This window comes from Sinocyclocheilus anshuiensis, unplaced genomic scaffold, assembly GCF_001515605.1.
Source record: "Sinocyclocheilus anshuiensis isolate Anshui unplaced genomic scaffold, SAMN03320099.WGS_v1.1 scaffold245, whole genome shotgun sequence".
NCBI lineage: Eukaryota > Metazoa > Chordata > Actinopteri > Cypriniformes > Cyprinidae > Sinocyclocheilus > Sinocyclocheilus anshuiensis.
This window is the reverse complement of record NW_015536478.1, coordinates 259,872-286,406: the sequence shown is the minus strand read 5'-3', so window position 1 is coordinate 286,406 and position 26,535 is coordinate 259,872. Positions and strand designations below refer to the sequence as shown.

General features: G+C 37.0%; 1 protein-coding gene across 1 annotated transcript in view; it reads left to right on the top strand.

Moving 5' to 3' along the window:
• The window catches only part of LOC107663881 (peripheral-type benzodiazepine receptor-associated protein 1-like), a 118,309-nt gene that overhangs the window by 84,636 nt on the left and 7,138 nt on the right, over window positions 1-26,535 (top strand). Inside the window, exons 15-29 of the mRNA XM_016454306.1 lie at window positions 1,462-1,615; window positions 3,701-3,778; window positions 7,038-7,243; window positions 8,834-8,940; window positions 9,156-9,265; window positions 10,061-10,948; window positions 13,067-13,218; window positions 14,010-14,492; window positions 15,280-15,834; window positions 16,242-16,397; window positions 16,830-17,567; window positions 19,612-19,708; window positions 21,382-21,512; window positions 22,648-22,816; window positions 25,401-25,469. Of these exons, the coding sequence (XP_016309792.1) occupies window positions 1,462-1,615; window positions 3,701-3,778; window positions 7,038-7,243; window positions 8,834-8,940; window positions 9,156-9,265; window positions 10,061-10,948; window positions 13,067-13,218; window positions 14,010-14,492; window positions 15,280-15,834; window positions 16,242-16,397; window positions 16,830-17,567; window positions 19,612-19,708; window positions 21,382-21,512; window positions 22,648-22,816; window positions 25,401-25,469 (4,093 nt within the window). The remainder of the gene's footprint in view (window positions 1-1,461; window positions 1,616-3,700; window positions 3,779-7,037; window positions 7,244-8,833; window positions 8,941-9,155; window positions 9,266-10,060; window positions 10,949-13,066; window positions 13,219-14,009; window positions 14,493-15,279; window positions 15,835-16,241; window positions 16,398-16,829; window positions 17,568-19,611; window positions 19,709-21,381; window positions 21,513-22,647; window positions 22,817-25,400; window positions 25,470-26,535) is intronic.

The following is a 26,535-nucleotide window of genomic DNA, read 5'->3' as shown; positions in this document are numbered from 1 at the left end:
GTAGGGGGTTGTGTGTGTGTGTGTGTGTGTGTGTGTGTGTGTGTGTGTGTGTGTGTGTGTGTGTGTGAGAGAGCCTTGTGCTCTCAGTGTGTCAGGAAACTGAACCACAGAGCCGGAAGTGAAACTAGCTCACCGTACTCTCACAAACACTGGAGTTTTGAATACTTTTACTACATATTTGTGTTTTACACTCAGCAAAATGGCATTAACCCCTTTCCTTTGTCCTGTTTACCTCCATTTTACTCACTGGTTTATTTATGAAGCTTTATTGTGTTGCAAGATGCTTTTTTATAAAGACTGTGCATATATCATGTGGTGATTATAGCAGACTCAGTGTGTTGATGTAGTTATCTAGAAAAGCTACACACCAGGTTTTTATGATTTTTTTGAGTATCTTAACATATATAAGAACTATTAAAATAGCCTGTATATATAATTAGCACTTGTTGTTTGTGATTTGAACAAACTCCAAACAATAAGGAATAAACTTCAATGAGTCATTTTCTTTAATTGATATTATCCCTCAAACTTACAATTTTCACTTGTTGGATGATAAATTATATGCACACACATACATAAATACATATATATACATGTATGTATATGTATATATGTATATGTCTTGCAAAATGCTTTTTTACAAAGACTTTGCATGTTTCATATGATTACAGCTGACATAATGTATTAATATTATCTACACACTAGGTTTTTATGATTTTCTAGGTTTTAAGTTTCATTAACACAAATATTAACATATGTAAGAACTATTAAAATTAATGAAAATTATTCCAAATAGCCATATATTTTGAGGAGGGATGTGCTGTTACTGATCAGACTTAAGATTTTAATTATACATTTAAATAAAATGTTTCTTTGTTTATGAACCTTTACCGTCTTGCAATGATGCTTTCATAAAAAAAGCAACTCGCAAAACTGTGCATATTGTATATATATATATATATATATATATATATATCATTAATATTATATATAGTATTATTATTATCAAGAAAACCTACACACCAGGTTTTTATGATTTAATAGGTTTTATCTTTCAATAACACAAACAATAACATATTAAAATGTTCCAAAATAATTAGTGCTTATGGTTAATGATTTGAACAGACAACAAAACTTCGCCATAAACTTTAGACTTGTGATTTTCATCTGTTGGATGATAAGTAATATTTATCAGTAAACGTATAAGTGGGTATGTAGTTATAGATTTTTCCCCCTAATTTGCACCTCCGTAAGATGTTTTCTTTAACGATTTGTTCAAATTTAACGATTGTTAAGAGCACTTTCCACTGAGATTAATAATCCCACATGTGCATCATTCATTGCCTTGGCTGACTAATAGCATCTGCATTTCTTCATCAGACAAGCTGATACGTTTAACGTATTAATGCACCTCATGAATATTAAGCAATATCTTCATATTAATGTCGTCCCTGTGTGTAGGCAAAAGTTCGTGAGCTGGAGGAGAAATGCCGCAGTCAGAGCGAGCAGTTCGGGATGCTGTCACAGGAACTGGACAAATTCAGGGTTCAGGCCTCAAAGATCGACCTGTCGGACCCCAGCCCGACCCAGCTGACCAATGGGGTCGGCCTGTCCGGTGAGACTAAAATACCGATCATTACACGACACATAACAGATGTGTTCTTTCAGATTTAAATGAAGGATTTTGCATCAAATCAAAGTTTGCAGTGTTGTTGATTTATTTTGCTGCTGATTTGTTTGGGTCGAGGCTAGTGGTCGACCGATATTTCGCCAAGGCCGATATATCGGCCGATATTTGGCATTTTTCAAATATCGGCATCGGCCGATACGTTTTTCTGGTTAGCCGATGTGTTCGAGGCGGGACTTTTATTTTGACGGCGCTGAGTGAACGCCAGTGCCTGAACACAGTGCTCACATTCTCCCTCTTGTAGCGAACAAGAGGGAGAATGTGAGCAGTGTCGTCGTTCAGTTCTGTCTAATATGGATAGAAGTCTATCTAATAATCAGATAAACAAAGTTTGTTAACTTTAACTGTTAAACAAAGGAATTAAAATGTATGCAAAAAGTATTATAACGATTGCTTTAATATTATTAGTAATAGAAAGGCAAACATTATAATACTTTCTCATTTGCCATCAGCATTCAGCAAATACGCATTTATATCATTTAAACAAATCTTTGAATGACTAATGAACATTTAATTTCACAATCCTTGTAGACTTAGTCGAATCTAGTTGAAGTGTGCATTTGTATCCTGCATGATCACGTGTTCTCTGGGTGATGGTCGTCCGTGTGAATTGAACGCGGACAGGAGGAGAGTTCTGCTTGACTGGAAATGCGTTATATCGGCTTTATATCGGCCACCCTGCTTTCCAAGATATCGGCATCGGCTGTCAAAAAAACCATATCCATATTCAACCATATTCATTCTTGAATAACTGAGTTCTTGTCTTGTTGATTCCTGTTGTAAATGTGTACCAAAACAAAAGCAGCGGTTTTCTTTAAGCTCCGTACCTCGAGATGAAATGCTGCAAAACCAGCTGCTGTTTTACATACTCAATCCACAGTTGTGTTGGTGTTTGTTGTGATTGTTTACAGAGTTTGGTTATGTGCATTGGTCCACTGATAGAAGATAAAACAGTAGCCTAAAGCCTAATGAGCTCGCTGTCTACACAGGCATCAGTCTCAGCATCCTAAATGAAATACAGCTAGTTATGTGAATGATTTGAAACACTCAGCAACACTTTTATATGTGAAGTGCACAGAGACTCAACAGTTGATTCCAGTGGAGCTTGACATTATCATTAGTTTCTAAGCTAATAATGCTCATGCTCATTACACTAATAGAAATATACAGCAAAACATTACTTTTTAAAATTAAAATTAAATTATTATTTTTTTTATTTATATTATATTCAATACTCAATATAGGGTATAAGTTTGGGGCCAGTATGATTTTTTTTAAAGAAATACTTTTATTCAGCAAGGATGCATTAAATTGATCAAAAGGGACAGTAAAAACTTTTGTTACAAAAGATTTCTGTTTTAAATGTATGCTGTTCTTTTATATTTTCTATTCATCAGAGAATACTGAAAAAATAAATATATCAGTGTTTCCACAAAAAAATATTCAGCAGCACAACTGTTTTCAACACTGATAATAATCAGAAATGTTTCTCGAGCAGCAAATCAGCATATTAGAATGATTTCTGAAGATCATGTGACACTGAAGACTGGAGTAATGATGCTGAAAATCACAGCATACAATAGAAAACAGTTATTTTAAACTGTAATATTTCACGATATTATAGCTTTTGCTGTGTTTTTTATCAAATAAATGCAGCCTTGGTGAGCAGAAAAGACTCCTTTTTAAAAACATTTAAAAATCTTACCGACCCCAAACTTTTGAATGGTTGTGCACCCTTAATAATTATAGATTTCTCTTGATTTTTTCTGTCATAATGCATTCTGGGTTTCTGTACACACTATAGTATGTTGCAATAGAATTAGGCCAAAACAAGCTGTCTTTTAAGGTAACATACAGTAGTATGTTTTGGACCACCTTTTGTGTCGGGTCACACCTATGATGCTTTATTATGCTGTCTAGGTTGGCAGCTCACTAGGTTTCGGAGCACAGCCTAAGAATGAGTGTCTGAGATGCATAAGTGGATTGCGTCTGCATTATCCCCTCTTTTTCCAGGCACAAATGCCTCATGGGAAGACATCGCGTTCTGGAGTTTGGAGGGTAATGAAGCCCTCTATGACGCCTCTGAGCTTGGTACTATTGAATTCAGTTTGGTTCTAGGCTGTGACGTCATGTGTCCGCCTGCATGAATAACACATGGAGTGTGACCGTGTAGTGAGCAGTGGGAGGCAGTGGTCACATCCATGAAGAGTTTAATATGTGCAGTCCTGAGCTAGAGCTGGGCGATATGACAATATATAGCGTGAGAAACCAGTCGATCATAACGCCCACCCCTAACCTGAACCATAACATAAAGCGCTTTATTTAGTTGATGTTCTATGTGTTGATGGTCATACTGTTTGCAGATCTCATCTTGTTAACATAGGTTTGGTTTGGTTTTTGTCATGTGATCACTTATGCAATTGGTAGCACATTGCATGTTTCTCAGCTTTGTGAGGATATGATTGGCTGCTTTATTCTGATGGACCAATCAGAATTCACCATGGTGATCTGTGTTTAATGACAGCTGCTGCTTGACTATGTTCACAGTGGTTTACAAGTATATTACTTATTACATTACTTATTATTTTTGCAGTAATGCTTATTTATACATACACTACTGGCCAAAAGTTTGTAATAATAAAAAATGTTTTTAATGTTTTTGAAAGAAGTCTCTTATGCTCACAAAGGCTGCATTTATTTGATAAAAAATACAGTAAAAACAATTTATTATTACAATTTAAAATAACTATTTTCTATGTGAATATATTGTAAAATGTAATTTATTCCTTTGGTCAAAGCTGAATTATAAACATTATAAATGTCTTTAGATCACTTTAATGCATCCTTGCTGAATATGTAAAATAATTACTGTCCGTTTGAACATTATATTCATTATACAATCCTGAAAAAAATGTTTCACTGTTTCCACATATTATGCAGCAAAAACTGTTTTTAACATTGATAATAATAAGAACCATTAATAATAATAACCGAGCAGTAACTAATGGTTGCTAAAATTTCAGCTTTCTTGTCACATGAATAACTTTCACAATATTACTGTTTTTCTGTATTTTTTTTATAAAAAAAAACAAAAAACTAATTATTCCAAACGTATGACTGGTAGTGTAAATACACAATGAACATTTTCATGCGCATGAAATTCCTGAAGGATCTACTTTTTAAAAAATTAGCAGCATACAAAAGAGCAATTCATCACACAATGCAATTCACTCAACTAATGAACTGAAGTAATATCAGCTGTCATTTGTGACATTTTGACTGCCAAAAGTGACGTTTTTGCATTGAATTGGATTCGAATGTAAAGTAACTGTGAATATTTCTAAGATGATAATTGATAATTGCTAATTACTTACTAAATTAAACACATACTGCATCTGTCCACTGTGTGTTTCATGTACTACTTTTACACAGTAGAACTGAATGCAGTATGTACTGCGCTGTTTGCTGTAAGTACTCCATTCTGAACATAGTCCTGATCTTTTGCTGCAGGTCTGGATGCATTATTATGTTTAGCACACAAATAACAGCGTGTTTAAATGTTAACATGCACTTTTTAGTTTCTGCTATGCATTGCTTAGAAAAGCTATGCTTTTTCTAATTAATCCTCTGCAATATAATGAATTCTGTTAAAGCTGCAGATGAAAATGCTCAATGCAAATGACATTTTATAGCAGGCAAACAATGCATGAATGTGAGCAGAGGGAGGAGATGAAGGTCAAAGAATGATTTCTACTGGAGTCTCAGTGACGGGGGTCGTGACCTTTATGCAAGCAGATGGTTTTCACTTAATCAGCCCTGATTCTAACCTGTAGATCACAGGGGTCGACTAGACACATGAACACATACATGTAAACCGCAGCTCAAAGCATTATCCCACATCTGTGCACACACACACACACATGCATGTTTGTCTCATTGAGGACATACTAGGGATGCACCGATACGAAATTTCCCAGCAGATACCGATAACCGATTATTCAGAATTATATATATGCCAATATATAAATCTCTCCCAATTAATGCTGTAAAATATACAGAGATCCTTCTAATTTGGTACATAATATTATAGGTTAAAATGAACAACAAAACTATTATATTCAGTGCTATATATTTTAATATATAGTAATCACAATCAAATAAAAACATTTGTATACAATGCAATTGCAGCGTGTCTTTATGACAGATTTCCCTCTAGTGTTTTTAAAGCTAACTAATGAACTGTGAACACTGGATAACTTTACTAAAGTAAATGCAATGTTAAGTGACATATCACTCACAAGCTGTTTTATTTGATGTCTTTCTTTCGGTTGAAACACTGATTGAGTGATTATATGAAATAAAATTCAAGGCACTAATGTTTGCCTCCAAAACCACCACTGGCTCTGCACCCCTTTATCTAAATTCATTACTTCAGACTTATGTGCCTCTAGAAGCTTGCGTTCTGCAAGTGAACGCCGCTTTATTGTTCATCCCAAAGAGGCACAAAATCACTTTCACAGACTTTTACATTAAATGTTCCTTGCTGGTAAAATGACCTGCCCAACTCAATCCGAGCAGCAGAATCCTTAGCCATCTTCAAGAATCGGCTAAAAACACATCTCTTCCATCTTTATTTGACCCTCTAACTCTAGCACTCTCTATTCTAATTCTATTCTATCTATCTGTTTTCTTTTTATTTATTATATAATTAACAAAAAAAACCTTGCTATGTGTATGGCGTTAAGCTAACTGGGACTTGTTATAGCACTTGCGTATCATTGCTCTTTTGTTGATTTTGTTTGCTTCCATTGTCCTCATTTGTAAGTCGCTTTGGATAAAAGTGTCTGCTAAATTACTAAATATAAATGTAATGTATATGAGACATGAAACATTTTGGTAAGTTGTACTTTAACTTTTAACACCTTCTGATGTTCATTCATGTATATTTCGTGCTATAACATGTATTAAAGTGTAAGAGACTCACGCTCTGCGCTGCCTCTTGAACTGAAATAATCATATCTGTCACGCCATATTTAAGAACGTCAAAACAGCATTTATTGTTGAATTTTGTGATAAAATGGAAATTATGTGAGAGCCGAGACTTTATTTCTTTTCTTACAAGTTTTGAACTGTAACTGTTTGTCATGATATAATTGGCTCTGATCATTGGCTGTATTTTAACAATCGGCCAGTGGATGATAGTTCTGATAATTGCTTTTATCAGCCGATACTGAGTATTGGCCGATATATCGGTGCATACTTAGGACACACCCCAGACATCTCAATATCATCTAAAATTTATGATCAGCATTATTTTAAGTTGTATTTCTCTGCAATCGTTGCATGTTAGATGTGGCTGCGGTTTTGCGGACGGGCTCCACTCCACAAGCAGCTGAACTGTCACGTCCCGAACGCTCACCGACCGTCAAACACAGAGAGCTGCCTGCCATCAGCGTGAAGTCCGGCTCCACGTCCAGCCCTACGCCACCCAGATCTGAGACAACTCACCTTTCTCCCAAATCTGCCAGCCCCCGAAAGGCCAGCCCTACACACGAGGTGAGAGGAGATACCAGTGTTTACAGGGATGAATTTAGCAGACGCAAAAAGAGCCAATATTTGTAATATACAGTGCCAGGTTTGTTAGACAGCTGGATTAGTGTTGTTATCATTAACCTTAATCTATATAAAAAATAAACATTATGGTAATTGAAATAAATGTTAAGTCAAATAAAATAAATCCTATTTATTTTAAGCTCAAGAACTAAAACTACTAAAACAGCTGAAATAAAAACTAAAAAGCCATAAAAAACTAATAAAATGTTTAATGTAAAAAAACTAACTAAAAATTACAAACAACAGAATGACTAAAACTGAAGTAAAAATGTAATAAAATAAAAAATATAAGAATTATAAGGGATAAAAATGAATTCAAAATATAACAAAAAAACCTGTAACAGTATATTTATACTACTACAATAAAACTCACAAGTCCATGTGTCTAGTGCAGGGGTCTGCAAACGTTTTTATTTGTAATTTTTTTTTACTACAAAAAAAAAAATCACTAAAACAAAAAACTGAAATAAAAATGAGTAAAAACTAAATAGACATTAATAAAAAACTATTACTAGTTCAAATCATTCAATATATAAAATTAAATAAATAAATAGACATAATTAAAAAGACAAAAATATAAATAAATAAATAAATACACATAAAACAAAAATGTCAAAATGAGACAACTCAAACTTTAAAATTAAAACATAATAAAAAAATAAAAACTGAACAATGAAATGTAATTAAAAATATAATAATTACTACAATAGTATATTAATGTTTTTTTTTTAAACTGCTTATAAGTACATGTGTCTAGTACAGGGGTCTCTAACGTTTTTTGACAAGAACTAGGACTTCAAAATGTCTTTAACAACTAAATAAAAGAAGTTACAAATGTAGACACATGCAGAGCTGATTGTTTTGCTGCACTGTTTTTATGTTGAATCATCTAGAATGCCTGTCTGGGTTAGATTTCATGAATGAGTTTACCTTGAAGCGTTTGTTTGAGCTTTAGCTGAGAAGTTTAAAAACTGTTCCCGGGTCAGAGTGCAGGCGCTCTCGGTGCGTGTGCAGCTGTCTAAAGCTGATATTCAGTGAGATAATCCTGAGCAGTGCTGCTGGATTATGAAGGCTGTAGTAGTTGTAAGTGATTATCCATAAAAGGGTTTTACCCTTGAGCTATAAATACTGCCTGCATGCCTCCATTTACTTCTTACTCACAGCAGCACTATATTTAGATGATTTCAGCAGCTGACTCTGCAAATTTATTAAACCACAAACCTGTTATTATTATTATTGAAAAATGGACATTCTGCATGTGCTGCATAATGTGAGATAAATGAGCACAATGCATGCATAGTTGTTATTGTTTTTTTGTGATTTTGAGTTTTGCTCATGGTTTTTGAAGATGAGGGCGTGCAATCTGTCCATGCAAACATCTTTTTAATTAGAATCATACCATAGTTTGATTACAAATACAACAACAAAACATCTGGAAAGTGTTTCTCCTTTTCATTAAAAGTTTTTCAGCCTATTGATTTTACTATCCTATGTGTTCGATATTCTGAGTGTGTGTTGATGTGTGTGTTTCAGGTGGACACTGCTAGTGAAGTTGAGGAGCTGGATATTGATGTTTCTCCGGCGCTGTATTCAGTCAGTAAAGGAGCAGCGAAACTCCAGGTCTTCATCGCACGGTACAGGTAAACAGCATTTAACTTCATTTATTGATTTCTGCTTACGAGCTTACAGCATGTGCTAAACTGCCATGGTCATCAGCAGTGTCGTGGAGAAAATCAACCTGTGAATGGTTTACTTGAATGATACAGTTGTCTCTGCATATTAAACTGGGAGAGCATCTTAACATCGATCAAATAACACGCTTTAAATGGAGGCTTGTTTTATTTTCTAAATGCAGTTACAATCCCTATGATGGTCCTAATGATAACCCAGAGGTCGAGTTGCCCCTCACAGCAGGAGAGTACATTTACGTCTACGGAGACATGGATGATGATGGCTTTTATGAGGGTGAGTTCATTACAATTTTTAAAATTATTTTTTGCCATTTTAATTATTTTTATTATTCTTTAATTAAAAAAAAAAGAAAATTGTTGCACTCAAATGAGACCAGTATATAGAAAAAATTAAATGTTCAAATTCCCAGAAAGATGCTGTACGCACAAAATAAAAACCAGACCGCAGACGTTTATCAGAAATATGTATTTATTTTTAATTATCATAGTTAAAAACATGGAGCAGACATTTTAGCTTGCTAAATTTTTTTAAGTCATTGATTTTTAATCAAGTCATAAAGTGCTTTTTAATAAAAGCTGAAAATATATATTTATAATGTTTTTTTACATTTTTTTTTAAATAATTGATTTTTAATGAATAATAAGATTGGCTTTCATAAATGCTGAAAATAAGTATTTATAATATAATTTTTATTCATGTTTTTACTTTTTACATCTTTAAATCATTGATTTTTGTAATGAATAATAAAATAGTTTTTCATAAATGCTGAAAATATTTTGTATTTATAACATCTATTTTATTAATATTTGTAACATTTTTTTAAATCATTGATTTATGTAATGAATAGTAAAATAGTTTTTTTCATAAATTCCAAATGTTTATATATGTTTATATAGATATAAACATTATATATGTATGTGTCTGTGTGTGTACTTTTGCCCAGAAAATGTAAAAATCTAATTCAGTTCTCACTTGTAAACTTCTAAAAATCTACTTAAAATTTCCTTCAACAATACTCCCTATAACTAACACTATTGTGCTACACCATCTTTCTGTCACCCCCTGTAGGCGAGCTGATGGACGGCAGAAGAGGCCTCGTTCCCTCCAACTTTGTGGAGCGCGTGTCAGATGATGACTTCATGAGCTCACACCCTCACCAGGCTGGCGATATGTCCCATAATTCCATCCAGGAGAGCAGCTTCCACAGCGGCAGCGAGCGGCTGCACCAACACCACTTACGCTTCGCCCACAGCGCCTCCGAGAGGACGGAGACCTCCACGACAGCCTCGGCTCCTGGTGACAATGCCAAAGCTAACCCCGCTAAACCTGCCCTGGCCATCCCAATCAGTAACGGCTTAGACTTGGATCTAGAGGAGGTTGGGGTGGACACTGTGCCTTACCCTCGCAAGCTAGCGCTAATCAAGCAGTTAGCCAAGAGTGTCATCATCGGCTGGGAGTCTCCGCTGGTCCCGGCCGGCTGGGGTTCTGTGTTTAGCTATAATGTCTACATAGACCATGAGTTGCGACACAACGTGCCATTTGGTACCCAAACGAAGGCTGTTCTGGAGAGGCTAGATTTGGCACAGAAGGCGTATCGGATTGCGGTGCAGTGCCTCACGGAGCGAGGCAACTCGGATCAGCTGCGTTGCAGTATACTAGTCGGACGGGACGTGAACGTAGCGCCGACTCACCTGTGCGTTGAACGCATAACGGCTACCTCGGCCAGCCTAACCTGGCTGCCTAGCAACAGTAACTATGTGCACATTGTGTCTTTAAACGACGAGGAGTGTGAGCTGGTAAAGGCGGGATGCTATTCACTGTGCCTCAGCAACCTCACACCCAACATGCATTACAACGTTAAAGTGGAGGCCAGGCCGCACCGCACAGCCTGGGAACTACCGCCGGAGTGCCGAGAACGCAAAACCGCAGTGACCTCTTTCACAACCCAGACTGCAGGTGAGATGCAAATAGGGTTGGGCGATGTCTACAAAATTGGCATTGTACAATGTCTACAGTGTAACATGGGCTGGGTGATATAGCTAAAAAATGTATCAATGATATAATGTTTCATATCGTTCGGTATCGATAATTATTAACATTTTTTATAACCCTTTTTAAAACAAAGAGCAATAGATTTTATTTTTAATTTAACCACTGTATTTTTAATTTACGCAATTTATTAAGACAACAAATATTTTTTGTTTGTTTGTTTTAACAGTCAAACACAAAATAAAATGTAAACAAATATCTCCTTTCTTATGTTTTATATGCAGATTAAATAAGTCTTAAGGAAACTTTTGTCTTGTCTCCCGAGGCCACAGGAGGGCGCAATGAGCAAAATAATGCAGCGCATTAAATTGTTTATTCAATGCAATGAAATAACAACTGTCTATAAAAAAAGTGCATAACGTCTAAATTAACATATATAAATCAAATATAATTTCGTAAATTGCATAAACAATTATGAACAAAACAGCATCATGTATTTATGCATTGCTTAATCCAAAGAACCGAAGCGCCATTCACACAGATTGCATTTAAAAACATAAGAGACGCCTTGAAATGGAATAAACCTTCACAAATTCGCAACGTGTTTTCTAAAAGTTGAAACTTTTTTAACTTTGCATGGCTACATCTCTTGTGTGAGACACAAGTGCAGCAGTCATATTTGTCCGTCTAAAAAATGCGCTGAATATGCGTTCTGTGTGAATGGCTTGGTTTCGGTTTTAACCTAATTAAGATATTCTCCGCATTGATACTATATTTCTCTAATGTTTTGAATGCATAACGCAGCAGTGGCGCATCTCGTGGGCTAGACTAACAAAACATTAAAATGCAACAACGTCACTTACATCATCACCGCATCTTCTGCGCCACTGATAAGGCTCCCGGACGCACACATAACATTCGATTGCACCGTTTTTGCATTCAAATAAAAACATTTTTATTTTAAATTTGACTAATATTCATCCTTTATTCACAATCTCCTCATCACAGGCAGGCACAGCACTCATTTCAGCATGTGTTCGTGGGCTGTCTGCGTCACTCATAGCACGTGCCTATATCGTGCGCTTTATCGAACATTTTATTCTATCGTAATCGATGAAGGTGTACCGTCGATAAATACCGATACCGTTTTATCGGCCAGGCCTAGGGGGGGATTGGAGTTAGGGGGTGTGCCCGAAGCGTGAATCTGTATTCAGAAAGGCACGGAAAACAAATAACGATTGCTAACAGTTGCCTGTTACATTACAGTACATAAAATATCATCTATCGGCCCAACCCTAGATGCAAAGATTCACTGATGATGTTCAGAACAAGACTAGGAACATGTATTATGAGCAGTGTTGGGGGTAATGCTGTGCAAGTATAGCTACGTTATCAGATTACTTTTGTAAGTAACTAGTAAAGTAACGCATTACTTTTTAATTTAGAAGGAAATATCTGAGTTACTTTTTCAAGTAAGTAACACCAGTTACTTTGTTTCCCATGTCTTGACTGACAGCTCGTCTTGTTGCCATATTAAGAGAAATCGGGAGTAAGTGCAGAGGTGTTGTGTGTGAACATGATGTTACTGTAGTTCTAGTCTTTACTCATCTCACCTGCACAAAACCAGATTCAGTATTCCTCAAAATGAATAAAAACAATACTACCATACAACCATACTAAGCAAAAGTGACACATTTGTGTTTCATTTTTGTTATTGCTAAATAGTGTTGAACTTCCTTCTCCTGTGTCATATTCTTCATGCAATTTGTTTGAGCTGCACCCTCTACTGTACAGACCTGAATTTACATTTCCTTCAGCCTAAGGCGTATTCATTTCACTTTTATTGTGAGAAGGGTTTACATTTGTAAAAGAATAACTTTTTTATATTAAAACTCAAAAGTAATGAAATACATTATTTCCATAAAAAATAACTTAGTAACGTAATTAGTTACTTTTTTAGGGAGTAACGCAATATTGTAATGCATTACTTATAAAAGTAACTTTCCCCAACACTGAGTAAGAGTCCTTTTTGATCTAATGTTAACTTCAACATCCTTTGATTTGACCTTTACCCTTGTCCTCCAGGTCCTCCTGATGCTCCTCTGGATGTGCAGTTGGAGCAGGGCCCATCTCCGGGAATAGCTCAGATCAGCTGGCTGCCCGTTACTATAGATGCTGCTGGGACGTCCAATGGTGTACGAGTCACTGGCTACACCATCTACGCTGACAAGAAGAAGGTGAACCAAAGAATTCTTCTGAAAATTCCACTTTATATTATAATTTCTACTAGAGCTGCACAATTAATAGAAATTAAACTGCAATCGCGATTAGGCAAAAGCTGAGATTTTTTTTATGCGCAGCTTGTCAGTGGAGCAGGGTGATCAGTAGTAAATACTGCTCCATCCGTAGGCCAGATGGCGCTCTTGCACTGAAACACCAAATATGCCCCACAGAAGAAAGGTGAAACACCTCGTTCCAGGAAATCCTTATAGCTGCAGCTGAATAAACAGAAGATTGAACTGCATTCATTAATTCAACATGACTAATAAAAACGACTACGACAATATGTGGTTTATCTGAGTTCTTCGTATTATAATTTTCATTATAATAAAGTATATTTTTAATGCAGTGCTAACTGATATAGCCTTTATCACTGCTTAGAATACTATGAAATAATACGTTGTGTGCCTTATTCTGTGTAAGAAGTCGCATCATCTCACAGAAGGATTTTATTTCAAACACTCGACTGATGTTATGAAGTGAGTTTGGAGTTAAAACGTTATTAAATGTGGTATTTTGTTGTACAAGAGGTTCATAAATGCTTCTCATGTCTGGAAAGATGTTTGACGCGTGTTGCTTTTTTAAATGCATGTTATAAGCAACTCAAACTTGCCGTGTTTTCAGATGGAGCAGTATTTACTACTAAACCAGATGATTTAATAGCAATTCAAAACCGATTTTGATTAATCATGCAGCCCTAATTTCTACAATAAGTGTGCATGTAAAACTCTCTCACCTCTGTCTGCAGGTATTAGAGGTGTCGTCACCCACAGCAGGCAGCGCTCTGATTGGTCCATCTCAGATCCAAACATTACAGGCGGCCCGTGAGCTCACCGTGCGGACCATGTCAGCTTTTGGTGAGTCAGTGGACTCATTGCCGGTGAATGTGCCCGCCAAATTGCCTGCCATCATGTCCGGTGCCTCATTGCCTCAATGCCAGTCTGTGCCAGCCACCGCCAGTGTCCTCACGGCCAGTGCCAACCCAGATCCTGCTGTCTATGCCACATCTCTCTCACCTGCCAAATTGCCCATTCTGCCACATGCTGCTACACTGGATGAACACACCACTGGTCCTGTTCGGGGAGTCTTTGTCAATACACCCAATGCAACCACACGTGAGGAGTCTCCGTCTCCTGCTTCCTATGTAGAAGCCTGGGCAAACCCAACACCAGCTGCACCAATGCCAGCACAGGAGGCATTGTCGCTATGTACCTCACGTACTAACTCAACGGTGAGTTTAAACTAAAAATCTACTTGTCTACAGTTTTAGTCAATACTGTATGTGCAAATAATTAGTAATTAGCATAAACTATATGCTTTAAGAGGCAAAAATGAAAATGTTGTCATCGTTTACCCATGTGTTGTTCCAGTTTCTTTATTCTGTGTAATGCAAAAGGAGATGTTTAGCAGAATGTCTGCGCTGATCTTTTCCATATAGTGAAAATTAATGGGGATTTATGCTATCAAGATCCATAAGTGATGAATGCACCATAAAAGTATTATAACAGTGTTCTGTATGACTAGATTGCAAACAGTAGTTTTGCATAATGGCCAGACCATTATTCACTGAAAATGGCCCTCTGCTTGGAACCCTGGGGCATCTCTTTGTGCCATATTTAAAAATACTCAAATGCGAAAGGTATTTTATAACTTCAGTGGATGTTAAATTTTGGTCTGTTCCTCACACAAAATTATTGTTGTGTTCATAAAACATGTAATATAAACTTCCCATTTGAGGTTATTGTTTAGAAAACACCCAGGACTTTTCACTAAAATTTAGATCTTTGAATTTTGGCCTAAGACCAGTAACCTTCTGCTATAACTTTTATTCACTGCTTTACCCTATCCTCATTCTTAAAATAGAATAGTTTTTTTCTAGAGTTGGCTGAGATACATTGTCCGTGTGCAGAGACCTGGGATGTATGGGTTCTGTTTAATATTGTAAATTGGTTGGGAATAAGTATTTTATCTGATTGAGTAGTCATTTTTGTAAGCTAATAAAGCACCTCCATCAACAGGTGAGTGTATCTACACGCATGGTTACACCTGCACCCGTGGTCGTGCCTGTGCCTGTTGCTACTCCAACATCCATGGCCGTACCTGCTCCCTTGACCACACCAGGACCCATGCCCACACCAGTGTCCATGACAGTGCCAGGTCCTGTAGTTCTGCCGGCACCTGCCACCATGCCTGTGCCCATGGCTGCGCCCATACCTGCACCTACACATGCACCTATTGTTGAACCTGCATCAGTGCCAGTGCAGTCTAGTGTGGCTCCTGCTGTGCAGAACCCAAGCAGAGAGACAGACAGCCCAGGAGGCCTGCGTCCTGTTGCCTCCCTCTCCGACTTCTTGGAGGACCCACGTGCCAAACTTCACACACCACCACCACCCAGTTCCACCTGCCCCAAAGTCAACATCCCAGGAAAGGACCCTCTCGATATCCCAGATACACACCCACTGAGGCCTCCCAATCCGTCACCCTTTGAGTCAGAGCCCGAGGAGGACAGGGAGAACACCAGGCTCATATCCATAGAGGAGTTCCTGCGACCTGTACCTCAACCTCGAATAAAGGCCAGTTTCCAAACCAAATCTGAAGACCATGTGTATCCTTGTGCAGTTGTTATCATTTTGGACTGCACTCATTTTATTATCTTACCATTGCCTTCAGAGCTAATCTTCCTTCCTTCATAAACATAGTTTAATCCAGCAGAGAAACACCTTAATTATTTGAAACATTGTGTTGTCCTAGTGCAGGGGTGCCCAGTCCTGCTCCAGGAGGGCCACTGTTTTACAAAGTTTAGCTCCAACCCCAGTTAAATACACTTGAACCAGCTAATCAAGGTGTTTGCAATTACTAGAAACTTCCAGACAGATGTACTGGGGCAATTGCTTAATTCTTCAGGAGCAGGATTGGACACCCATGTCCTAGTGTCTCAGAAAACTGTGTTTAAGTTGTTGTTTTTGTGGTACATTATTAGGTCTGTGCTGGTGGTCTTATGGACCCTCCCCCAGACTACCATGGGGAGAGCAGTCGGTCAGATCTGTCTGACATAATGGAAGAAGAGGAGGAAGATCTGTACTCTGAACCTATCGCTGACGTCTCCAGAGGTTACAGTACAGCTCCTACGGGCAGGGTATGTACATGCACATGAATGTTGTAATGTTCCTCAGTGAACCTTTGGACAAAAAGTTGAGTCCTATTGCAATGTGTCAAGACTTTTTGTTGGTATTGCACCAGGTAATCATGCTCACAGTGAAATGTCACAGGTTCAATATCCTGCTCAATATAATGATATATTAAACATCTAGCTGGTTCTGATTGGCTGTAATTGTCCTAACAAGGGAAAACTTGTTGGGACTCAGTTTTAGCCATACTTGTCATTTACGTTCTTCTGTTCTTATATTTCCTATGTTGCATTTTAATTTTCTTGTTTCTTTTCCTTGTTTTGTTCTATTTTCCACTTTTGACACCAATCAAACCTTTGCCTCCTCTGTATGTTCTCGATCTTTCACCTTGCTCGTTTTCTACTCTGGTAAATCCCAATGCTCCTCTAAAACAACCCTAGTCTGCATTGTGGGAACCTGACAGCGATGAAGAAATTTTGGAGAGGATTATAAAGCTCCCCCCTCAAGCCTACCGCAACAAGCAGCTCTTTAGCATCCCAGAAGTCACGGACGAAGAAGACAACACTGAATCTGAACCCCACACTAGGTCTTCCCCAGGCCGGACTACTTCTGGCAAGGGCCGCCAGAGTGGACATGAGGGTCGTCGACATTCCCCCCACCATCGCAATCAGGGACATAAAATGGAATCTGATTCACCCATAGTGAGGTACAAAGGGACTGTGCCAGTCAGGACTAGACCCAGAGTGCACTACGCTGACACGGTGGACACCATCAACTATCTGGATGAGGAGGAGGTGGAGTTGGACTCTGACAGTAGCCTGTACGCTGGGCCTAGTTCTGTAAGTGTGGCTGCACGTCATACACCGTACAAAGGCCTTGGCGACCGACTCAGGAGAGAGGCCTTGCTCCGTAGCCAGAAGACTTCAGGAACAGGGCTGGGACAGTATTTACTTAGCAAGACCATACACCGTGTGAAGTCGCCCACTGGACCCTCAACAGAGATTGACGTAGAGTATGGAACCGATAACGACGAGGAGCCTCAGCTGTTTGATCCTGGAGAAGTGGTGTTAGAACAAATGAGCTCGGAGTGGTGGGTTGAAGGCGGTAACAATGAGTACCATCACTTGCCCTTGACATGCAGACCCCAGCCAGAGCTGCCCCAAAGCAGCCGCTCATGGGTGGGTTGTCATCTGTCCATCTGTCTCCTGTTGTACCACAGCCATCTGTCTCTTGAGAAGCTCTCTTTGAGAACCTGTCCATCCCTTTAGGAGATGGCTGAAACCTTTTGCGTCCTAAAAGCAAAAATGACCAAGTTTGCACCCAAATCAGTTGCTATACTTAACGGTTCACTGTAGCTTGATTTGTCCGACTTGTTGTATCATAGTTGGAAGGTTTAGAACTAGGGGTCTCAATTCTGGCCCTCAATATCCACTTTCCTGCAGAGTAGCTCCAACACTGATCAAACTCACTTGCCTGTAATCCTGAAGACCTTTATTAGGTGGTTCAAGTGTGTTTGATTAAGGTTGGAGCTAAAATCTACAGGAAAGAGGACCTCGAGGGCCAGAGTTGAGAACCCCTGGCTTAATGGGTATTGTTGGAGTTAATGATGACAATCTTAAGGAATTGAGCAATTCAGGTTCCAGTTCTACTTAACATTTTCATTTACAATCCTTATGGAATAGACAATATTATGGCATTCCTGTATGTATATTTCATGTTAAGTTGTCCAGGAAGAATGCAAATGTTCCAAAGCTGTTAATGGAACTGAAAGACAAAAACAAAACATCAGTTTTGAATAAGAAGTGGTTCTCTATTCCCAACTCTACATGGAGCTAACAATTAAAATGCATTCATTTACCACATACAGCGGCTACTGTGCCATATGGGATTCTACCAAGTGGTCAATGACTCTCCAACTCTAATTTTACTGTGGATGCAAAAGGTTTAAGCCTGTACATCTCACTCCTTGTGTACCCTACACCCTTTCTCTCAGTCTCTAGTCAAGGCATCTTCGTATTTGTAGTTGTGTAGCTGGCAGCACTGCTCTATGCATTTGTCCTACGTCTTATTCTTCCCAGTGTTCAGTTAGAACATTGCTGTTCTAAGACCGTGGCTGTGCATTATCGCTCAATAGGTTTTCTTGCTCTGGTGCATCTCCTTTCCTTGACACAAATGGGATGCTTATTGACCCACATATTGTCAAGGTTGTCCAGGGACTGCTTGAGCAGTTAAAGTAGAGATTGGACAACACCGAAGTGCTGTATGAAACTGTATGTTGTGCTTGCACAGGGATCTCTTCTGTTCCCATAATTGCACTGTTGCAATGAATAACAACCCCAAGTGCTGCTTCTGTTGATCTGGAATCAAATGTCGCTTGAGCAATGGCTTTTTTGACTTGTGTGTGTGTATTTCAGGGCTCCAGGCTAATTACTAATTCAGTACAAAAGAGCTTGCAACAGTGATTTCAAATCTATTTGCAATTAGCCTAAGATGCCAGAACTTCATATCGTTTTGATATGTGGCTTCTTCATATACCCTAGGAAGGTGCACAAACACAGATATTAATGTTTAGCCAGTGCAATTGCAGTCCATTGTGCATAGCTAGAAGCTCTTGAATATAGTTGACAGTGTTTCAGGCATTTTGGTTCTCGGGTAGCAAACCAAGCAAAGTAAGCTTTGGTAAGCATTGTGTACAGCAAATGTTCCAAATGCTAGCTTGGCAATTCATTTAATATGCACTGTTCTGATTCTGTAATTTGTCAAAATTACAAAATGTTTTATTAGAAGCAAGTGGCTCCTAAGCTATTGTTCTAGTCTGTGGCTGTGGACCCTAGTGTCCATTAGTGGAATTACATGCATATTGTGTGATGTTACAGTTGTTCCACTCTGATGTTATTAACATGTTAGATTAGGGAACACTATTCACTATTAACTTGTTGCTTATTAGCCTGCATTTTACGCACATATTAGCTGTTTATTACTATTTATAAAGGACATATTAATGCCTTATTTTACATGACAATATTCTAGATCCCTTAATCCTAAACATACCTACTACAAACAACTACCTTGCTTACTATCAGTAAGCAGCAAATTAGAAGTTTATTGAGGAAAAACTCTTAGTTAATAGTGAATACGTGTTCACTAATCTGAAGTGTTACCGTGATATTCGTGGCTGTATCCCACGTGACATTATCTAACTGTTTGTTTCTCTCAAACCAGGAGGCAGGTGGAAGAGAAGCATCGTTGGCAGATCCAGGTGCAATGTGGTGCGATGTCACTCCAAAATCGCCACGCTCTGAAATTAGACTACATAGAGGTGAGACTGTCTCACTTCCTTCTCTCTCTCTCAACGTGAACTGTGTTCAGCTCTAATTTAGATCACATCCTTTTCTCTTTCTCATTTATCCATTTCAGAGTCCTGCACACCCACCCAACTTTAAACTGCCCTTAACTGTTCTTCTCCAAACTTAGTTTCAACCAAACCAACACGTGTATCTAGCCTAGTCTAAACTCAAACTTCTGTCGTGCTTAAATAAAACTAATCAGGGTTACACTGCTTATTCTTGGAGTTAGTTATACGATCAAACCTGTAACACAATGTATTGAAGTTTGGCATGTAATATATTCAGAACTGGCTTGTTGAGGAGTGCTGTTACTTTTTTAAGTGATCAGACATAAAATTGATTTTACTGAAAGCCCATAGATTTGCATTTATGGACAGTCAAGTAATATAAAGTATTATAAAGTAACCATAGAAATTTGGAAGTGGACAACATTTGACCACATCCCAGAATACCCACACTTTGTAGCCTAGCACGTTTACAATTAAAAAAATATTTAGTATATTTTTTGTTTTTGTCTTTGAGGGCAAGATGGTTTTCCCAAAAGTAGCCCCTTTTTCTTTATATTTGCACTCAAATATGACCCACAGAGGTTGTGAAATGTCCTCTTTTCTTTGCTCTGCCCTTGATTGTTGCTACAGATGGTCTTGATCCTCACTAATGAGATGAGCACATCTCACTGCTGGAGCTTAACACAAACATAACAGACACCTATTAGCACCACTGATTATACATCTCTGTTTTACACTATAGTCCTCATCCAACCCATCTAGAAACAGGAAATTGATCCTGATGGCTTCAGAGTGCTGACCTTTGACCTAATGACCCTGACAGATGCTTGAGTGTTGCTTTCAGACTGCAATGTACAGAACTGCAGTGCTGTCTTGCATGCATGTATAAATAGCACAGGAAAATTATGGGTGGTGTTTTGGAGCATTTGTGTTTGCTTTCCATTTATTTACACATGTAACTTCATCTGTGCAGTTGCATTGACTTATTTAGTAGACACTTTTATCCATTTCTGAGTCTGACTTACAGTGATGCTTTTTATATCAGTTCATATAGTAATCGATTGTTCAGCACAGTTTCTTAATTGAGACATGGTGCTAAATTGTGATTTTTAACACATTATGGGAAATATTAGCTTGACCAGTCAACATTGAGAACCAGAACTGGGTTGGTTTTATTAATTATAATATGGATCTTTGTTTAGGGTTGTTTATATTATTTCGTTTTAATCTCTTCCATGACAACATTATTGAATTTCACAAAAGTTTTTTTTGTTATCTAAATAGACATTTGTGTGTCTTTCTCTCTTCCTGTCATTCTCGCTCTGTACAGATGACTCATGAGCGCACGTTTCTGTAGCGGCTCATGGCGGCTTAGGATCAGGAGGTTTTAGTATGATTACCTCACTTAAGGACACGCCTGGGCCGCACCATTATGGTTTTCAGGCCGGGGAGACCACAAACATTAGTTTACTGATTGTAATATTCCACATTCATCATGGAAAGTCGCATTAAATGTAACAAAACTTTTTCAACAGCTTTTTCAAAAATGTCCATATCACCCACCAATGTGTTAGTCTCGTGATATATCCTATAAAATAATTTCTTGACAAGTTTGTGTTTGCTCTTTGGTGTTGCAGAGCCCAGAGCATCTGGAGAAAATGAGGTGAGAGTCTTTGTTGCCCTCTTCCCATATGATCCTGCAGTCATGTCACCCAATCCTGATGCTGCTGAAGAAGAGCTTCCCTTTAAAGAAGGCCAGATTATCAAGGTATGACTGAATTTAAGGTTGGGATTTTCAACCCTATAAATCGCGACATGTGAAATAATAGTCAATAATAGACATGGAACAGTTTATATTAAGTTTGCATATACTGTATGTTTTATGTTTTGTGTCTTTGATACATTCAGCTTTTATGGCTCATATAGTCTGATAGTCTGAGGAAAAACAACTAGACATGGAACAGTTTATATTAAGTTTGCATATACTGTATGTTTTATGTTTTGTGTCTTGTTTGATACATTCAGCTTTTATGGCTCATATAGTCTGATAGTCTGAGGAAAAACAACGCAGTTTTATTCAGAGGCCCAAACTAAGCAGAAATATGCAATTTGGTGCAGATGCTAATATTTATTAGTATGGCCAAAAAATATGATATTCTGATGCATGTATTGTAAATCAATGAGATCTTTATAACAGTATAGTAGATACTTACATAAAATGATATAAATATCAGTCATCACCCTGTGTCTCCAATAATATGTTTTAGTAAGATGAGATTTAAATGATCTAAACATATAATGCAGCGCAATACAATGATGATTGAGAGATGAAGAAATAAACGTTCTTCAAAAGCCTGAGGATCAGATTTGATACATTTGAACGTGGGAAAAATGTTAAAATAATAAGTTGCAGCAGTCCAGTAGGTCTTCATCTTGAAATATTACTAACAATATAAAAGGTATAGAGTTATGCTTACTCTCTGAAAATAAGTAAAGATTTGACAGCAAACAGACACGTGAAGCAGCAGCTGAAGGTGGATGGTTGTACCATTTAACTAAAAGGCCTTTTACTTGCTAAAATAGTCTAAACTATCAATCAGAAGACAGAAGGCATGGAGTAGATTGTGTGCAACGGGTTTTCAACACAGTTTTGATCATTTAAATGTCTTAGAAATTAATTTGATGAAGTAGGTTTTATAGGGTTTAAACTACAAAGAAAGAAATGCTTTAAAAACTGTAAATTCTCACCCACATTAGCCTACAAAATGTGCATCTCCAGTCCGGCCCTCAAAACCATTATAGTTAGCAAATAATACCAAAAAATATCACTTTGCTGTTCATAATGATTTCATAACTTAATAAAGTTCCTGTAGAAAGTTGATTGCAGTGTTTCTCCTCTGCAGGTTTATGGGGACAAAGATGCAGATGGTTTCTACTGGGGTGAGGCGGGTGGCCATCGTGGCTATGTGCCGTGTAATATGGTTTCAGAGATCCAGGTTGATGATGAGGAGACCAGAGACCAGCTCCTGATGCAGGGCTTCCTCTCCACAGAGGCTTCAATGGATAAGATAGGTGCGTTTATCGGCGCATGCGTCAGACTCGCACATCTACACCTCAATGTCAGTTTTCACACCAACATATATCATGTTTCACAAAATATTTGTGTGTGCAATGTCCTTTTAGTTCTTATTTGATTCCTGAGCATATGCTAGCATTAAACTCTATTGAGATCAGCTGTAATCATTAGCATAATGTCACTGCTTGGCTTCACATCAGGATCTTAAAGTGCTGTCTAGAGAGACATCTGACTAGGTTTTGGAGCAGAGATGTAGTCTGACTGACATTTATTTAAGTCATATTTTGAGCATGTTTCTAAAATAAAAATAAATCTCTTAACTCCCTGTAATCGTTCAAAGAAAAAGCCAGCCGCAGCTGACATTTTAGCATAGCTGGAAACACGCTTGTAGGCACAAGCTTTAAAATAGGCTTCAAGCTAACAACTTTGAGGAACTTGGGTTTCCCTTGAATTCAGGTTCTTAAAGAAATGGCAGTGGTGGTGATATGTGGTGCTTTTTTTGTAACCCATTAAGATACATGTAGTAGTCTTTCTCTCTTATTTTTTAGGGAAAGACACTGAAGGTAAAACCATTGCTTTTTGAGATTTTGATTCCATAACATGACTTATTTCAGACGTATGGAAAGAAAAAATCCAAAATACACATTTAAGTGTTTTTATTTTTTTTTCCTCCACTTCAGCAGCACATACATACACCAAACTTTACAGTTTTATTCTTATCTATCTAAGGTATTTAAAAGGGATTTGTTTATATATTATTCACCTGATTTATATACCATAACACCTTATTTCTAAAAACATGGTGACAATGTATGTTTTTCTGGCTTTTGACAGTATTTTATGATTTATGGAGTGATAAAAAGAGATATCAAAAATCAACAAAATGAGGCAAGAATTTTGAATTCAGATTTCTGTTCTGGAAATGTATACACATTTCTGCATATTTAATTAGATATGCAATTTGCATATTTAAACATAACATTTCAAAAAACCTTTAACACAAAACTATTGTCTTAATGCACTCTGGTTAATTAACTATGGAAGTTCAGTGATATTTATTAGTTAAACATTTAACCCTATTCACCGGTAGTGTCTTGCCTGAAGTGTTGTAGATGAAGAAGCATAAGCCTACTTAAGTTTTATTTTACCGGAAAAATCTATATCAAATGACCAGCCAAATACTAATCACTTTTCATTATTACACATTTTGTACTCTTAAAAATGATCATGGGTGACGTGAGAATAGCACATTTCTGCAAAGTCAGTACACTTTAATTCCGCACTGCATTTTGTGACTCTGTCCTTGATCTAATCTGGTTTATGTGGAAAGAAACCTGTTTCCGCCACAGGATTAAAAAAATGTAAACTTTTCTCTTAACTCTGTTTATAACTCGCCATTTTGTTTATACAGTGGGTACGGAAAGTATTCAGACCCCCTTTGTTTTTCTGTCAATATGGGGTGCTGTGTGTACATTAATGAGGAAAAAAAATTAACTTAAATGATTTTAGCAAATGGCTGCAATATAACAAAGAGTGAAAAATTTAAGGGGGTCTGAATACTTTCCGTACCCACTGTATCTCACAATTCACAATTAATATCTCACAATTATATCAAACAAATTTATAATTCACAATTCTGAATTTTTATCTCAAAAATCTGATGTTTTCTTGCAAATTGCTCATTTATATCTTGCAGTTCTGTTTATATCTCTCAATTTTTCTCAAATTCTGAGTTTTTTTGCAAATTGTGAATTTATATCTCGCAATTCTGTTTCTATCTCACAATTCTACATTTCTATCTCAAAATTCTGACTTTTTTCTTGCTGTTTTGAGTTTGTCTCACAATTCTGTTTATCAAAATTCTGAGATTTTCTCACAAAATGCTAATTTTTATCGTAACTGTTTATATCTCACAATTCTGTTTTTATCTCAAAATTCTGACATTTTTCTCGCAAATTACGAATTTATATCTCACAATTCTGAGTTTGTCTCGCAATATTTAATTTTTCTCTCAAAATTCTGAGATTTTCTAGCAAATTGCAAATGTATCTCACCATTCTGTTTGTATTTAGCTTTTTTTTTCTCAAAATTCTGACTTTTTTCTTGCTATAGCAAGTTTATATCTCATGATTATGCTTTTTTTTCAGCATTATGAGAGAAAACTCTAAATTGTGAGATAAAAAGTCACAATTACTTTTTTTTTTTTTTTAACCCGTGGCAGAAACAAGCTTTCATTGGTTTATGTTTCACACAGTCTGCAGTTTCATTTCAGATCACAAAGCTTTGCTGGTTTTACATAAATGCCAAAGTGCTGTTGTTGAAATGTGTGTTTTTGTGGTCACTGTAAGCAGTTCAAAGAGCGACGGTGGATCTTGTTTCCCAGAATGCTTTGCTGCAGTGGTGGTTCAGCTCTTTCTTTCTCACTGTGGTGCCTCATTGCTGATGCTAATGCTTATTCTTATTCTTGTTTTCAGCTTGGTGCTTGTTTTGTGAGGTTTTGCTTTTCTTTTGGCTTCTCATTCATTCTTGTCTGCTACTTGTCTTTTTTTCCCCCTCGTATCCTGTTTAAATTTCATAAAGACGCCCGCTTACATGCACAGCTTCCACGCCGTCCCGCTGCACCGCCGAAACCTAGACGCTCCAAGAAAGGTGTGTGTCAGCGCTCGCTGTCTCCTCCTGCTCTCCGAGATTTCACCTGCGTTTGGTTTGCTGAATTCACTTCCATCAGCTTTCTGCTTCTGCATCAGGAACTCTGATCAAAGGGGGAGACGAACATTAGATGTTCTTAGTCTCATTGGTTTAGTTTTGAACCGCAGTCAGCATGAAATTAAAATTAACCTTTTAATTTTAAGTTTTTTACCAAATAAATGTTCCTGGTCTTATTGTTCATGATTCAGTGCATGCTATTGTAATAAAAACGATGCATAAAAACATAACATATTTTCTGCTCATCTAGGAAAGGCTGTTTGGATGGAGAAAAGCAGTATTAATCAATAATATCATCATCAAGTCTGTTTAAACGAATGGCCACTAAAAAGCAAAACACTTTTGAAAAATTTTAAATGCAATGGCATGTGAAATCAAGCTTCATGTTTACAGATCACAGCTGCATTTTCCAAAAGCATCATAAGCTTAGGCAGATTGTAGAAACCATTGGCTTGCAATGCTTTTGGGAAATGCAACTGAAGTCAGTAAGTAAATCAGTCACACTTAGTCTCTGGTGAACATGTATGTTTATTGCAATACATTGTAAGTGCATTAACTCTTAACTGCTGTTTTTCTTTTTATAGACAAAAAGAACCTGATAAAAATAAAACAAATGATAATAGTAATAGATTATATAGTATTAATTTACATTATGCATTACAAGTGCTGTTTTTCTTTTTTGAAAAAAATTTAAATGATGATATAATATTAATAATTAAAAATAATTACAAGTATTTTTGTGAGAATTTACATTATTGCACAAATTCTTTTTTTTTAGATAAATAAGATGAAAAATACTAAATAAATAAATAACAACAACATAAGCGGTAAGTAGTAATTGACTTTCACAAATTATATTTTTTCAAACTCTAATAATAATAATAATAATATATTAAAATAATTATATATAATATGTAAACAAAATCGAAATAAATAATATATTAAAATAATAATGTAAGTGGTAATTGACTATTTCACAAATGCTATTATTGCAAAATAAATGAATAAT